Below are 17,394 nucleotides of genomic sequence, written 5' to 3' on the forward strand. Positions count from 1 at the left end.
GTTTCAGTCAGGTGATAGCAGTATCAATGTATACCTTTGTCCACATGATGGTTTGAAGCTGATGTAATTGAAACACAGTTGAGGGTGTGGGGTGGATGATTGATAGGCCATCAACATTCCAGTTATCATTAGTTCACTGAAAGACTTTATTTGATATCCCACCTTCATGGTGCTGGCAAGTCTAGTAGCCGTCGTCCTTTAAATATCTTCCATTGAAATGGTGAGGAGAAGTCAATTTGTACCCAGGAAACCCATTTGCATTTTTCAGTAACTTCTCAGACATTTTATCTCTGTCCAGAAACCACAAACAGACCCCAGTGAACTTATTAAACTGGACTGGGTCCCGGCCAGGTCACAGCAGTGGATGAAAGTTACAGTCTAACACTCCTGAGGAGATTCAGCCCATCATATCCTCAAGACATCCCAAAGTATTTATAACAAAAGCATTACATTTAAATTCAGTCACTGTTGCTACACAGTTAATGTGAAATCCAATTATGCACAGAAAAATCCAACAAATAGCAAATGCGACGGATCTTCACCCCATCTCTGTTGGATCATCTTGATTGTGGAGGAATGATGTTTTAGACATCGGGAAAAACATAGAAGCATTGAAAATTTATGGCACAGAGGCAGACTGTTCTGCTTATCATGCCTGTGCTAGCTGAAAAATGGCTACCTAGTCAAATTCTACTTTCCAGCTCTAGGTCCACAGCATAGGAGGTTACAACACTTCAATTGCATGTACAACTGCTTTTTAAGTGTAATGAGAGTTTCTGCCTTTATTATCCTTTCAGGCAGTGGGTACCTGAGCCCCAGTACGCTCTGGGTAAAAATGTTTATCCTCAAGTTTCCTCTAATGCTTCTGCCAATTACTTTAAAACTATTCCCCCTAGTTATTAATCTATTTCCAAATGGAAATGGATCTTTCATATCCATTCCAGGTCCATCACAATTTTAGTTGACTCAATTAAATCTCCCCTCAGTCTCCTCTGTTCCAAAGAATACAACTTCAGCTTATCCAGTCTTTCCTCATGGCTAAAATTTTCTATTCCTGCTGATGTTCTCACAAATCCTTGTACACTCTCTAGTGTGATTGCATCCTGTCACGTGATGACCAGACTGCACACTGTTGCTTAATTGGTGTTTTTTACAGTTTGCCCATAATCATCACAACTACCACCAAACAAACCCCCACCCACCCAACACCCCCCAACCCCGCCACACACCCCCCCCCACCTCTCTTGCTCTTCTGTGCCAGGGCAAGTTAAGGAAAGAATCATGTATACTTTCTAACCATCTTACTATCAGTCCTGCTACTTTCAGGGATTTGCAGACATGCAAAGGCAAGAATGGATCTGGACCGGATAGACTGGAACCAAAGGTTTGCGGGAAAAACTGTTGTTGAACAATGGGCTACCTTCAAGAGGAGATGGTTTGGGCAGAGTCAAGATATGTTCTCTCAAAAGGGAAGGGTAGGACAAACAAATCCAGTGCTCCTTGGATGATAAAGAGGATAGAAATTAAGTTAAAGAAGAAAAAGTGTGCTTACAACAGGTGTCAGGTAGCAAATACAATTGAGAGCCAAGCTACAAAAGGTTCAGAAGTGATGTGAAAAAGCAAATATGACAAGCAACGAGGGATTATGAAAAAAGACTGGCAGCTAACATAAAAGGAAATCCCAAAGTATTCTATAAGCACATTAATAGTATAAGGGTAGTAAAAAGAGGAGGAGAGCCTATGAGGGACCAAAAGGAGATTTACAAGTAGAGGCACGAGGCATGGCTGAGGTGTTAAATTAATACTTTCTTTACCTACGAGGCAGATGCTGCCCAGGCCATGGTGACAACTCAGTCACTAGAAGGGTTTAAAATTGATAAGGAGGAAGCGTTGGATAAACTGTCAGTACTTAAAGCTGATAAGGCACTGAGACCGGATGAGATGCATCCAAAAATATTGAAGGAAGTGAGAGTGGAAATTACAGAGGCACTGGCAATAATCTTTCAATGTTCCCTGAATTCGGGGGAGGTGCTGGAGGACTGGGTAATCGCAAACATTATGGCCTTGTTCAAAAAAGGTTGTAAACGTCTGCCCTGCAATTACAGACCAGTCAGTTTAACTTCTGTGGTGGGGAAGCTTCTAGAAACAATTATTCGGGATAGAATTAATAGTCACGTGGAAAAATGTGGATTGATTCTGAGAGTCAGCATGGATTTGTTAAAGAAAAATCATGTTTAACTAACTTGCTGGAGTTTTTTGAAGAGGTAACAGAGATGGCTGATGAGGGCAAGACCGTTGATGTCCTGTATTTGGACTTCCAAAAGGAGTTTGATACAGTACCACATAACAGACTTGTGAGGAAAGTTATAGGTCATGGAATAAAAGGGACAATAGCAACGTGGATACAAAATTGGCTGAGGAATAGGAAACAATAGAGTATTTGTTAATGGGTATTTTTCTGGTTGGAAAAAAGTTCATAGTGGAGTTCCCCAGTGGTCAGTATTGGGACCCTTGCTTTTCCATATATATAAATGATCCAGATCTTGGCGTGCAGGGGACAATTTCAAAGTTTGTGGATGACACAAAACTTGGGAGAATTGTAAACTGAGGAGGACAGTGTAGAACTTCAAGAGGACATTGACACATTGGTGGAGTGGGCAGACAGGTGCCAGATGAAGTTCAATGCAGAGAAGTGTGAGGAGATACACTTTGGTATAAAGAACATGGAGAGACAGTATAAAATAAAGGACACTATTCTAAAGAGTGTGCAGGAACAGAGAGACCTGGGTGTATATGTACATAAGTCATTAAAGGAGGCAGAACAGGTAGAGAGATCTGTTACTAAAGCATGCAGCATTCTAGGCTTCATTAATAGGGGCAAAAACAAAAATCGCTGGAAAAATTCAGCAGGTCTGACAGCATCTGTGGAGAGAAAGACAGAGTTAGCGTTTTGAGTCCGTACAGACTCGAAATGTTAATTCTGTCTTTCTCTCCATAGATGCTGTTGGACCTACTGAGTTTTTCCAGCAATTTTTGTTTTTGTTTCAGATTTCCAGTATCCGTGGTATTTTGCTTTTTTCATTAACAGGAGCATAGAGTACAAGAGCAGGGAGGTTATTATGAACTTATATAAGACACTGGTTAGACCTCAGCTGAAGTATTGTGTACAGTTCTGGACTGCACATAATAGGAAGGATATGAACGCATTGGAGAGAGTGCAGAAGAGCTTTACGAGAATGGTTCCAGGGATGAGACACTTCAGTGATGAGGAAAGATTGGAGAAGTTGGGACTATTTTCCTTGGAGAGGAAAAGGCTAAGAGGAGTCTTGATAGAAGGGCTTTGAGAGAGTAGATAGGGAGAACTGTTCCCACTCATAAATGGATCAAGAACCAGAGGGCACAGTCTTAAAGTGATTTGCAAAAGAAGCAAAAGTGAGGTGAGAAAAAACTTTCTCACATAGCGAGTAGTTAGGGTTTGGCATGCACTGCTTGGAAGTGTGGTGGAGGCAGGTTCAATTGAGGCATTCAAGAGGGCATTGGATGATAATTTAAATAGAAACAATGTGCAGGGTTATGGGGAACAGGCACCAAGAGAGCCGGTGCAGACCCCACGGTGGGCCGAATGGCCTCCTTCCGCACCGTAACAATTCTGTGACTTTGTTCTACTTAGAACAAAGATTAGGGTCACGTTTTTTGGCCACTTTGAACTTTCTCAGAAGGCGGATTTGGTTTTACAGCTTTGATTTCATCCAGTAAGAGGGAATCAAAAAAAAATTGTGAAATGCCATTGTTCTCAATTCTAAAATGTTGCGTTGGAACACAACACATGCCTGAAATCCAGCCGGACGCCTGGGGAGAGGGAGAGAAGTCTAACTTATAATTCGGACAGGGCGGGAGAGGCAGAATCACAGAAATGTGGCAAAATCCTGAAGGAAAAAGACATCTGCACAGCAGAATTACCACGGGGCAGATTGTTTTTTTTGTTAGATATTGTGAGAAAGTAATGAGATTCAAAAAGCTCCAATTGCTCCATCGACCTGTAAAACTTCCAGACCTTTCCGTTATCTGCCTGGCCGCATTGATTTATGACATATGGTGGGGGGGGGGGGGGGGGGGGGGAGGGTGTGTGGAATAATCAGCTTTTCCCATTCCGATGTTCTCAACTTTAAAGGATCATGTGACCTCGATTCCTCCAATAACAACTGCAAATTCCTGCAGCTATTCCTTTAATCTCACTCCCTCCCACCTGATTTACTCCATAGGAAAGAGGCCAGATCGGCTAAAAATTCCTCAATCTCTGAGAGTGAGACACTGCATCTACTGAAAGCTTTTCGACAGTGTTTTGTGAAGCTTTTTGTAAAGCTGGGATTTTAGTGTTCGCTCCGAGCCACGTCACAGGGGAGCGGAACTGCTTTAAATCCCCGAGTCGGGATCAAATTTCCTGCTATTCCCGCCCCCCCCTCCTCCCTGTGTGTGTTGTGTGGACCGAATTCCTCTCCTCTCTTTCTCACACAGCTCCTTCAACTCGGATCGCTCCAAGATGGTAAGAAAGTCAATCCGTTTTCTGCTTTTTCAGCTTCTCTTCACCCTCCTTCCTCCACGCGTCCAATAATAGGATTTTGCTGCATTCACAATGTACGTTTTATTTTATTTTGAACAGGTATTCAAAAGTATTCCGTTTTTTGCCCTCCTGACCATCGCCTTGATAAATGCTGAAGTAAGTTTGATCTCTTGTTTCGCCCCCCCACCCACTCCCCTCCTTTCTCTCCTTTTCACACGATCTCCGTTTCTGCCTAAAACTGGACTGATTTTGTTTTGCAGGCTCGGGCGTTTGCGGCGCAAATCGATCCTTGATCCTTTACGGGTAGCGGGACTTTGTAGAACAGTTAGATTTCGCAGAAAGTCATTTGTCCGTGTTTTGTGCACGTACGTGACAAATGGTTAAATCTTATTGTTTATGGCTGGGGAGGTTTACCATTTAGTTTGTTCGCTGCTCATCTGTTTGAGTTGCATGTTGAGAGAGATCACCAAGGTTGGTTGGCAGAGTGGGAGAGAGAGAGAGAAAGGAGCTGATATGAGGGTTTGAATGATGTGTTAGTGTGTGCGGTGGAATCAGGACCGAGCCGAAAACTGCTGAGAGGTTTTGTCTGCAAACTGTAAAAGAAGAGTCAAGTGAGAAAAGTGTGGCAAGTCGTCCTCATGTCAGTAGCTGGGGGGGTGGGGGATAGAAATCCTGCAAGCACGATGACCTGCAACTTAGCAAGCTTGTACGAATAACAGACTGGAAATTTGTAACAAAATCTCAATAGTCCCTAAGCAATTAAAATAAACCGCTTATGGAAAACCGGGCTAAGTAGATACTGAGATATACTCACCCTGTAAGTGAGGAGGGTCTCGTTCTAAAAGCGTCCCTCCCTCCCAAATACCCGAGAGGTGGAGACTCCGCTGCATATCCTTCCCTCCCCGGGTTTTGCGGTTTAAATCAGTCACCACTGGGTTCTATCGAGGTATCATTGATGTGGTACTTCGCTCGTTATGGGAAAAAAATGCTTACCTTATCTCAATTTTGCCGAGGAGAGCATTTCAAATGCCCGCTGCAGCCCAAAGCACTGTTTCGAGTGTCTCTTACTTCGTTATTCATTTTGTTAAAGCGATTTTAAGAAGGTTCTGTGTATCCAGCAAAATGTATAAAAAAAAGTTTAGTTAACTGGGCTAATAAAGTTAAGACTGATTAAAAATAGGCTAATCCTTCCTTCCGTTTTGTGGGTTTTTAATGGGGGGAAGTGTTTGCTGATTAACTTAATTTACAATCGCAAAATAAATCTCATGAATATGTTATCTCTACTAGCATGTTAACTATACTCTAATTTCATAAAGACAATAGTTTCCCTAGTTATTTGAAAAAGTCTAATTTAAAAATCCCCATATGTCAGTTGAATCTGATTATATTATTAATTCCTTGCCATTATGTTATAACTTTTTAAAATTTTATTGTTTGTAACAGAGCCTGATGACATGGGTTGGTAATTGGGAGGGAGGAAACAAAGATCCTGGATAAAGGGTTAAATTCTTTAATTAGTGGGATCTCCACTGGGGCCTCTGCTTTTTCATAATATATGTTGACTTGGATAAAGGAATAGAGATTTCAGTATCTATTGCAGATGATATGTTGGGGGAGGTGCAGTAAGTTGAGTGAATGGGAGCAGCAAGTTACAAAGGAGCACAGATCATGGCTCAATGTGAGTGGCAGATGGATTCTGTGTGGAGAAATGTAAGGTCATCTCTGGTTTTGAGAAAGACAAATTAGAATATTTTCTTAATGGCGAGAGACTATATGCTGTGGAGGAACAAAGGGATTTAGGTATCTATGTACACAAATCACCTAAAAGTTAGTTCACCATTACAATAAGTAATCAGAATGATGAATGGAATCTCAAGGGGGCTGAAAGTGATACTTCAGTTGTACAGAGTGTTGGTCAGACCAAGACTGAGTACTGTGTTCAGTTTTGGCACTGTGTTTCAGGAAATGTTTATTGGCCTTAGGGTAGGTACGGTTAACATTCACCAGAATAATACTAGGACTTAATAGGTTAAATTATGATAACACGTTTCATAGGCTTGGGTTATCTTCTGTTGTATGTGGGAGAATGAAGGGAGATCTAATTGAGGTGTTTAGATTGATAGTGATTTGAATAGGGTAGATACAGAAAAAATACTTCCCTGGTGAATAAATCCTGATCAAGAAAGCACAATATTAGACTTAGAGCCAGCATTTAGGAGTAAAATTGAAGGTTTTTTTTGTAAAGTTTAATGGACATCTGGAACTCTTCCCCAAAAGGCTGTGTGCAGACTGAGACAACAAATTTTCAAGACTGTTATTGATAGCCATGCTCATTTGAAATCCTAATGACTTTCTGAATCAGCAATTGAAATGGACCTTACTGTTACCACTCAATATTTTTTGGGAGGGTTTTTGACAATGTTCTTACCACTGAAGATGATTTTTCTTTTCCCAAATCTCAATATAATAATTCATACCAAAACTTGTTTTTGGTAAGTCATTATTCTTTGCATCGCATGGACTGCAGTGGTTCAACAAGGCAGCTCACAATCACCATCTCAAGGGCAATTAGGGAAGGGCAATAAATGCTGCCTAGCCAGTGACATGCATATTGCATGAATGAATAAATAATGGGGAAAAAAAAGCACTCACGGCCATTAAAAGATTTCTTGGGCAGATTCAGTTGGTTGTGGCAGACATTTTTAATTGTTACTTTGCATTCATCTTCACTACTGAAGATGATGCTGAGTTAATAATACATTGACACTTTTTTCAACTTTAGCATCAACTCTACAAAGTGGATTTGGCAAATTATTGATCTGTTTAGGCAATTGGCTGAGTGGCAAGAGACAGTAGGGATAATGGGTAGGTACTCTGTAATTGGTAGGATGTGGCTTGTGTGCTTAAGGGCCTCAGCTATTCACTGTATTTATTAATGATTTGGATGATGGGATAAAAAACAATGTATCAAGTTTGCCATTGACATAAAATAGGAAGAATTGTAAGCAACGTAAAGGCATAAAAATACAAAGCTATTGATAAATAAAGTGAATGGGCAAAATTGTGGCAAATGAATTTCAATGTAGGCAAACACTTTATCATCCACCTTGCATATATTTTCTAAATGGTGAAATGCTAAAAACAATGGAGGTCCATGTCCAGATATACTGGGTGACCCAGTAATATGGATCATAATGCCAGGAACAGTCACAAATAATAATCAAAAAGGCTAATGTAATGCTGGCATATGCAAGGGAGTAGGATATGGGGGGGGGATGGTGGTTGCGGACGGTGTTGGAGTCATGCTTTAGCTCTACAAATCTCTACTTAGACCACACACAGACTTTGTGAGCAGTCCTAGGCACTACACCTTAGGAAAAATCTTGGAGGGGGTGCAGTGTAAATTTATCAGAATGATGCCTGGACTCCAAGGGTTAAATTACAGAGATTACACAAGTTGAGGTTGTATTCCTTGAAATTTAGTGGGTTTAAGGCTTGATTTAATTGATGTTTTCAAGATATTAAGGGGAACAAGTAGGGTAGATAGGGAGAAACTATCGCCATTGGTTGGGGAGCCTGTGACGACAAGTGGGGGGTGGGGTGGGCATAGTCCAATTTGGAACCAGGCCTCCTGGGAGTGAAATTAGGAAACATTTCTGCACACAAAGGGTGGGATTTAATGCCCCCCCCACCCCCAAACCCGCAAACAAGTCCGGTGTCTGAATGGAATTTAATCAGACAGGAGGGGACCTCACTGCGTTCCTATCAGTGCCCCAATTGAGTCATGGCAGGAAGACTCATGGACAGCCTTCCCTCTCCACTACAAATTGAGGCTCTGTGGGCAATTCAAGCCTATTTTAGGACATAATCAGCTGCTGCTGGTATTCACCTGGTGGTGGGTGGGTGACTTGCCATGCAGGAACCCCAAAAAGCAAACCCTGTTGGGGTTGCTTGTGGCTTTTGGGGGGGGGGGGGGGGGGGGGGGGGGTGGTGTTGGGTGCCCCTCATTCAGAAGCACTCAGTGCCTGATCAAGGGACCTGGCATTGGGAAGGGGGGGGTGGCCTGCTGAGAGCCAACCAACACCGTGCTCTTGACCCATGACCACATTTGGGCCATCATTCACCTGTGCCTGGGTGAATTGGTGATCCTAGGTCTTGGGTGGGAGTAGTACTGACAGCAGCCACCATCTCCCTGGTGGCACTGCTGAGCAGTGAAGAGTTGTAGGCCTCTGGCTGGCAGCTCTCGGCGGGTGGGACTCCCACTCCCGGGGTCCTTGATCCCGGGGGAGGCTTGCTACTGCCCAGTTAAGTGGGGCTGTGGGATGGGGGGTGTTGCGGGGGGGTTGCTTTATGAACCCCCTACTAATCTTCAGTAGAATGACTTAAGTTAGATCTCGGGAGGTACTTCAATTTACAGAGAGCTGTTGAACTATGAATTGGATTTTCTACAAGCTTTCAAAAAGAAGCTAGATGGATTGCTCACCGTAACCAACTTGACCATATATAAAAGATAGGTTGGATTTATAGAATCATAGAAGATTACAGCACTGAAAGAGGCCATTTGGCCCATGTCTGTGCTGGCTGAGACCTAACCCCACTTTCCAGAACCTGATCCGTGGCCTTGCAGATTATAGAAATTCAAGTGCGTATTCAGATACTTTAATATGATGAGGGTTTCTGCGTCTACCACTCTTCCAGGCAGTGAGTTCCAGAACCCCACAACCCCCCCCTGGGTGAAAAGGTTTCTCCTCAACTCCCTATAATCCTACCACTTACTTTTAAATCTATGCCCCCTGGTTGTTGACCTGTCTGTTAAGAAAATATAGATTCTTCCTATCCACTCTCTAGATACATCAATTAAATCTCTCCTCGGACTCGTCTGTTCCCAAAAAACAACCCCAGCCTGTGCAATCTTCATAACTAAAGTACTCCTTTCCTGCCAAGATCCTTGTAAATCGCATCTGTACCATCCATAATGTAGTCACATCTTCTTGTAATGTGGCGACCAGAAATGTACATTGTACTCTAGCTGTGGCCTAACTGGTGTTTTATACAGTTCTAGTGTAACCTCCCAGCTCTTATATTCTATGTCTCGACTAATGAAGGAAGAGGGAAGGATAACATAGTGGTACTGTTATTGGACTAATAATCCAGACCTTGGATGAATACTCCAGAGGTATGAGTTCAAGTCCAGCCACAACAACTGGGGGATTTTAAGTTCAATTAATTAATAAATCTGGAATAAAAAGCTGGTCTCAGTAATAATGATAATGAAACTATTGGATTTCCATTAAAAACCCAGTTGGCTTATTAATGCCCTTTTAGGAAGGAAATCTGTCCATACTTGGTCTGGCCTACATGTGACTCCAGACCCAGAGCCATTTGGTTGACTCTTACTGCCCTCTGAAATGGCCTAGCAAGCCACTCAGTTGTATGAAACTGCTACAGAAAACCGGGCAGACCACCCAATGTTGACCTAGACACCGGAAATGACAAAGGCACAACCTGCCCAGTCGATCCTGCAAAGTCGTCCTCTCTTAATGTCTGGGGACATGTGCCAAAATTGGGAAAGTTGGCCCACAGACTGGTCGAACAACAGTTTTGCATAGGCATACTCACTGGCTGCTCCATCACAATCCCTGGGTGTATCCTGTTCCACTGTCAGGACTGATCCACTAGGGGTGGCAGCACAATGGCAAAGGGCTGGGAGGGATTGGCCCTGGGAGTCCTCAACATTGACTACAGTCTGCATAAAGTCTCCAGGAATCAGGTCAGGCATGGGCAAAGAAACCTCCTGCTGATTACCACCTACTGCCCTCCCTCAGCTGATGAATCAATACTCCTTCATGCTGATCGCCATGTAGTAGAAGCACTGAGTAACAAGGGCACAGAATGTACTCTTAATGTCCATCACCAAGAGTGGCTCAGTAATACTGCTACTGATTGATCTGCTGAAGGGTGCTTCTACTAGACTGGGCCTGTGGCAGGTGCTGAGAAAACCAATGAGGGAAAAAGTACTGACCTCATCCTCCTCAATCTACCTGTCACAGATGCATCTCGGATATAAACTGAGGTGTTATGGGTTATCAGTGTAGACAGAATTATATTCAGCCACTCTACCATTACCATCAAATCAGGGGACCAATACTGGTTCAATGAAGAGTGTAGGAAAACATGCCAGGACCAGCACCAGGCACACTTAAAGGTGAGGTGCCAACCTGGTGAAGCTACAACGCAGGACTAAATACATGCTAAACAATAGAAACAATATATTATAGGCAGAGTTAAGCAATCCAAGAACAGCTATAAGCTCTGCAGTCCTGTTGCATCCCATCATGAATTGCATTAGAAAATTAAACAACTGACCAGAGGAGGAGGCTTCACAAATATCCCCAACTTCAATTATGGGGCTAGCATGTCAGTGCAAAATACAGGGCATTTTCAAACATCTTGGCCTCTGTCTGAGGTCCACAGCATCACTGATGCCAGTCTTCCGCCAATTTGATTCACTCCACATGATAAGGAATGGCTGAAGCACTGGACACCGCAAAGACCATATGCCCTGACAACATCCCAGCAATAGTGCTGAAAACTTGTGCTCCACACCCCTATCCAAGCTTTACAGTACAGCTACAACACTGGCATCTACCCCGCAATGTGGGGAAATTGCACAGGTATGTGCTGTCATACAAAACGGGATAAATCCAATCTGGGCAATTACCGTTCCATCAGTCTACTCTCAATCTTCAGAAAAGTGATGGAAGGTGTTGTTGACAGTGCTAAAAAGCAGCACTTACTCAGCAATAACCTGCTCACTGATGATCAGCCTGGGGTCTGCCAGGGCCACTCAGCTCCTGACCTCATTATTGTTTTGGTCCAAACATGGACAAAAGAGCTGAACTCAAGAGGTGAATTGAGAGTGACTGCCCTTGACGACAAGGCAGCATTTGCCCAAGTGTGGCATCATGGAGCCCTTGTAACATTAAAGTCAATGGAAATCAGGTGCGAAAACTCTCCACTGCTTGGAGTCATACCTAGCGCAAAGGAACATGGTTGTGGTTGTTGGAAGTCAATCATCTCAGTCCCAGGATATCGCTGCAGAAGTTCCTCAGGGTAGTGTCCCAACCATCTTCAGCTGCTTCATTAGTGAAGCATTAGTCAGAAGTGTGGATTTTCACTGGTGATTGTATGGTATTCAGTAGTATTTTCACCACCTCAGATACTGAAGCAGTCTGTGCTTACATGCAGCAAAACCTGGAAAGCGTTCAGGTTTGGGCTGGCATGTGGCAAGTAACATTCACCCCACATAAATGATGGACAATGACGATCCACAACAAGAGAAAATTGAATCATCCCGCCGTGACGTTCAATTCCTGGGGGTTATAATGTACCTGAAACGTAGTAAAAGTAAAGTAAAATCTGTGGCTGCAAGAGCAAGTCAGAACCTGGGAATTTAGGAATTCTGCAGCAAGTAACTCGGCTCCTGACTCCCCAAACCCAGTTCACCATCAACAAGGGACAAGTCAGAAGGAGTGAAATGTACAAAAGTAGAATCCCAAGTAGATATTTGGCCCTTTGAGCCTGCTCCACCATTCAGTAACGTCATAGCTGATCTGATTGTGGTCTCGACTCCTTTTCCTGTCTGCCCCCCTAATCCTTGACTCCCTTGTTTGTATCAAAATTCAGCCTTGAATAAATTCAATGACCCAGCCTCGACTGCTTTCTGGGAAACAGAATTCCACATACTAATCACCCTCAGAGGGGGAAAAAAAATCTCATCTCAGTCTTACAAGGAAACCCTCTTATTTTTAAATCCATTTGTCCCCTATTTCTAGTCTCCCCCACAAGAGGAAACATCTTCCCAGTATCCACCCTATTAAGACCCCCTCTGGATCTTATGTTTTAATAAAATCACCTCTCATTCTTAACTCAAAAGGGTAAAGACCCAACCTGTTCAGCCTTTCTTCATAAGATAAATCCTTCATCCCATGAATGAGTCAAATTGACCACCTATGAACTGCTTCTAATGCAATTATATCCTTTTTCAAATAAGGAGACCAAAATTGTACACAGTACCCCATATGTGGTCTCACCGAGGCCCTATACAGCTGCAGTAAAGCTTCCTTACTTTTATATTCCATTCCTCTTGCAATAAATGCCACCATTCCATTTACCTTCCTTGCTTTATCTGCATACTATTTGTGATTCATGTACCAGGACACCCAGATCCCTCTGGACCTATGTGTTTTGCAGTCTCTCTCCATTTAAATAGTACGCTACTTTTCTATTCTTCCTGCCAAAGTAGACAAGTTCACATTTTCCCATATATCATCTGCCAAATTTTTGCCCACTCATTTAACCTATTTATATCCCTTTGCAGACTCTGTACCTCCTCTTGACAACTTACTTTCTTACCAATCTTGGAGTCATTGGCAAATTTAGCTACCATACATTTGGTCCTTTTACCTAAGTCATTGAAACAGATTGGACAAAGTTGAGGCCCCAGTACTGATCCCTGTGGCACTCCACTATTTACAGCTTGCAAACAAAAAAAAGACCCATTTATCCCTATTTTCTGTTTCCTGTCAGCTAACCAATCCTTTATCCATATGTTACCCACTACACCATGAGCTCTTATTTTGTGTTGTAACCTTTGATGTGGCACCTTATCAAATGCCTTTTGGAAATCCAAGTATATGACATATACAGGTTCCCCTTTATTTATGTTGCTTTTTATTTCCTCAAAAAAACTCTAATAATTAAGTTGGACACTATTTCTCTTTCACAAAACCATGTTGTCTCTGCCTGAAAATTTTCTAAACATCGTGCTACAACCTCCTTACTAATGGATTCTAGCAATTTCCCTATGATAGATGTTAGGCTAACTGGCCACTGGTTTCCTGCTTTCTATCTCCCTCCTTTCTTGAATAAAGGTGTTATATTAGCTATTTTCCAATCTACTGAGACCCTTCCAGAATCGAGGGAATTTTGGGAGATTATAACCAATGTCTTAACTATCTCTGCAGCCAATTCTTTTAAGACCCTAGGATGGAAACCATCAGTTCCTGTCAGCCTTTAGGTCTCATAGTTTCCCCAGTACCTTTTCCTGTTCTTATATTTCCAGCTAGTTTTCTCTCATACTTTAATTTCTTCCTCTTTGTTATTTTGTCAGTTATTCTTTGGGCAGATTTTAAGAGCCAGCAATCGTCTGGTCTGCCATTAATCTTCATGGAATTGGACAATGTTTTTTTTCAATTTCATACTATCCAGGGATACTCTCTATTTGCCTAGGTGAGAGCAGCTTCAACAGGACTCTTAAGTTTGACGCACAGTGACAGCAGTGTGTAACATCTACAAGATGCACTGTAGAAACTCTCTGAGCCTCATTTGACTGCACTTTCCAAACCTACAACTTCCAGCACCTAGAAGAACAAGAGCAGCAGTTCCATGGCAACACCACTATCTGCAAGTTTCCCACCAAATCACACCATCCTGAATTGGAACTATATTGCCATTCCATTACTGACACTGGGTCAAAATTAAGGAACACTCTCCCTAACAGCATTGTGGGTGTATCTACACCAGCAGTTTAAGGAGGTGGTTTACCACCACCTTTTGAAGGCCAGTTAAGGATGGGCAACAAATGCTGGCCTGGCTAGCAACACTCTCATCCCATGAAAGAATAAAAAACAAACCCCTCCTTACCTGTCCTGCGACCTCCAGGGATCCATGGACATGGACCTGCAAGTTCCTCTGCACTTCTCAGTATGCTACCATTTATTGTATATTTTCCTGTTTGCCTTTAAAAATACATTGGTTCACTTCTCCAGATTGAATTTGATTTGTCACTTTCTGCTCACTTGACCAGTCCATTGATAGCTTCCTGCAATCTGCAGCTTTCTTCCACACTATCAACTACACAGTCTTATCTTAACATGTCTCCAATATTTTAAACTAAATTGCTGATATATGTGTACCATGAGAAGCAATGACCTAGTCCTGAAGACATCCTTCTAGTCCCAAAAACACCCATTGACCTTTCCTTTGCTTCCTGACATTGATAATTTTGGATCCAGCTTGTCACCATCTCTTGGGTAACACGGACTATTACTTTTCTGACCGGTCTGCCAAATGGGATCTTATCAAAAGCCTTGCTAAAATCAACTAGATTAAATCAAGCGTGCTACCCTCATCGATTCTCCTTAAAAGCTCCAATCAACTTAGTCAGACATGGCTGTACCTTATCAAATCCATGATGACTGTTATTGATTAAAATGTGAGATTGTCCAGACTCACTGGTGATAGTGCACTGTAATATCAAACCTCGTGTCCTGACATAGGGATTTCATGTGCTACTCACAATATCTTCTTACAATATGTGGGCGGTACCACTCTCTGATGAACAACTGTCCATTCCTCATCCGGAGGTCTGTGAGGGTGTCTCCAATTCCTCATCAGAACTCCATTTTTAATGTAGTAGCACTCTGGAACTCCTTCTGCCTCAGCTTCATTGTGAGCTACAGTGTTAACTTGTTTAACTCTGGATCTGCTTTCTTAACCTCAGTTAAGAAGGCTTGCCAAACACGTCCTTTGAATTATCCTCATTCTTAAAGAAAGTTTTGGTTACTCAAACATCTGCTTATGGTATTACTTTGACCTCTGGTAATGAACTTTGTTTAGCCATTCCTCTGGTCACCACACAAGATGAAAAAATACCAGTAACCTGTTCTTGTAACTGCTCCATCTCTTTAGCCTCTCTCGGACCTCCCGTAATTATGGACAAATCTATAACCTTCACTCCTGCCAAATCATTCCCCAGGAATAAATCAACTTGATCCATGGGTAATTTCGTAGCTCCTACAACCACCGATCCAGACAAAAATCACACTCCAATTGCATTTTGTAAAATGGAACTGGGATATACTCTCCACTTATCCCGTTTACCAATACTTTAGCATTCATTGAACTCCCTGGAGGGAAAAGTAGGTCCTTCTCCAGCAAAAGAGTTTGAGTATCTCCTGTGTCCCTTAATATAGTTATAGGTTTAGCTGCATCATTTGATGAAAAAGGGGATATCTTTCCTTTAGACAAAAACCCTTTAAATCACTCATCTACCTTACTCACTTCACCTGCATTCAAAGCAGTGTTTACCTCCGGACCCTTATTTGTAGTTAAAGCTACAATTTGATCCGTGGCATTTTCTTCATGGGTTCCCTTTTTGAACTCTCTTATGAACTCCAAGTGCCATGGGCTTCCCTCGCAACTTCCAGCATTCTGAACGAATGTGTCCCACTTTATTACAGTGGAAACACTTAGGCCTCCAAGTTTCACTTCCGCCCTCAGTACCTTCCTTCCTGATCTGCGGAGGAGATCTCAAGGTATTCCTAGCTATCCATTCTTTACCCTGGCTACTTGCCTTCCTTTCACTCTCCCACGTTCTATCCTTTTCAAATTTATGGGGGTGATGGAAAAAAGGTTCAGTTTTATGGATCAGCTCATAATTGTCAGCCATTACTGTTGCCTGTCTAGCAGTTGCAAACCTTTGGTCTTCAACATGGGTTCTTGTTACAGAAGGTAGGGAGTTTTTAAATTCTTCCAAGTGAATGGTCTCTCTGAGAACTTCATAGGTAGTTTCAACTCCTAATGCTTGTATCCACCTGTCAAATCTACTTAATACTTTGAAATTCAATGTAAGTTTGCCCAGGCTATTTCCTTAAATTTCAAAACTTTTGTCTGTATGCTTCAGGGTCCAACTCGTATGCACTCAAAATGACCTTTTTCACCACATCATAACCTCTAGAAATCTCTGACAATGAGGCATAAATTTCCTGTGCTCTACCTGTCAATTTGCTCTGGACGGGCATTGTCCAGTTTTCCTTTGGCCAATTCATCTGTTTCGTTATCTTCTCAAATGAAATAAAGAATGCTTCAATATCCCTTTCCTCAAATTTTGGAAGAGCTTGTACAAAGTTAAACATTTCCCCGTTGGGTTCTGATCTAGAAATAAGTCCTGCCTCACCTACTGGTGTCTCTTTTTTTTAACAGCCAACTTTCTAAGCTGGAATTCTCTCTTTCTCTTTCCTCCTTTTCTAACTTCACCATTTCTAATTCCCTCTGGAGCTCAAGTTTTTGCGTTTCCATTTCTCTTTCCTTTTCTGCTGCCTCTAGTTCCAATTTTTTGAAATTTGAGCCCATTCTAATGAACCACTCCTTGGAAAATTTGATCGCTCGGATGTTCCTTCCAATTTCAAATGCTATACCATCTCTTTGATTACCTCTGCCTTCCTAGCTTTGGCAGGCAATCCTAATCTTAATTTAGTTGCCAATTTGATTAACCTGGCTTTTGGGATCCCTTGTAAAATTGATAGGGACGTCTCTTCCACTTGTAGGAAAGCTTTAGCAGTTTCCAGTGCCATCTTATTTTTGACAGTGTAAACCTGGTGTTACCTTTTAGCTTTTATTACTTACTAAATCTACACCCAAATCGTAGTTGTCTTTTGTTCCAAAATATCTGGGATCCGAGCCCCCAAACTTTGACATAACTCACTGGGGATAGTGCGCAGTAATATCAAGCCCCACTGTTCCTGAGCCGTGACAAATGTGAAAAAATTTGATCAAACCGCCAGATAAATTCTACCTGTTTAATTTAGATTAACAGAATATGAGCACCAGGTTTGTAAACTTAATAAGTAATTGTCATTAACCAGTGGCCAAAGAAAGAAATATGAACTGCTAATTTCTAACACTTTAACTTATCTACCCCCTTCTTAAATCCCTATATACACACATGCAAGATGCAAAAAAAATATGGATTTTAAGGGTGGGATAAAACA

The 17,394-nt window shown here is 42.1% G+C and overlaps 1 protein-coding gene across 1 annotated transcript in view; it reads left to right on the forward strand.

Annotated features, from left to right (window-relative positions):
• The first annotated feature begins 4,256 nt into the window (after positions 1–4,256).
• fstl1b (follistatin-like 1b) overlaps positions 4,257–17,394 on the forward strand; it is a 121,055-nt gene continuing 107,917 nt past the window's right edge. Inside the window, exons 1-2 of the mRNA XM_041211654.1 lie at positions 4,257–4,543; positions 4,661–4,717. Coding sequence (XP_041067588.1) covers positions 4,541–4,543; positions 4,661–4,717 — 60 coding nt within the window. The 5' untranslated portion in view covers positions 4,257–4,540. The remainder of the gene's footprint in view (positions 4,544–4,660; positions 4,718–17,394) is intronic.

This window comes from Carcharodon carcharias, chromosome 18, assembly GCF_017639515.1.
Source record: "Carcharodon carcharias isolate sCarCar2 chromosome 18, sCarCar2.pri, whole genome shotgun sequence".
NCBI classification, from domain to species: domain Eukaryota; kingdom Metazoa; phylum Chordata; class Chondrichthyes; order Lamniformes; family Lamnidae; genus Carcharodon; species Carcharodon carcharias.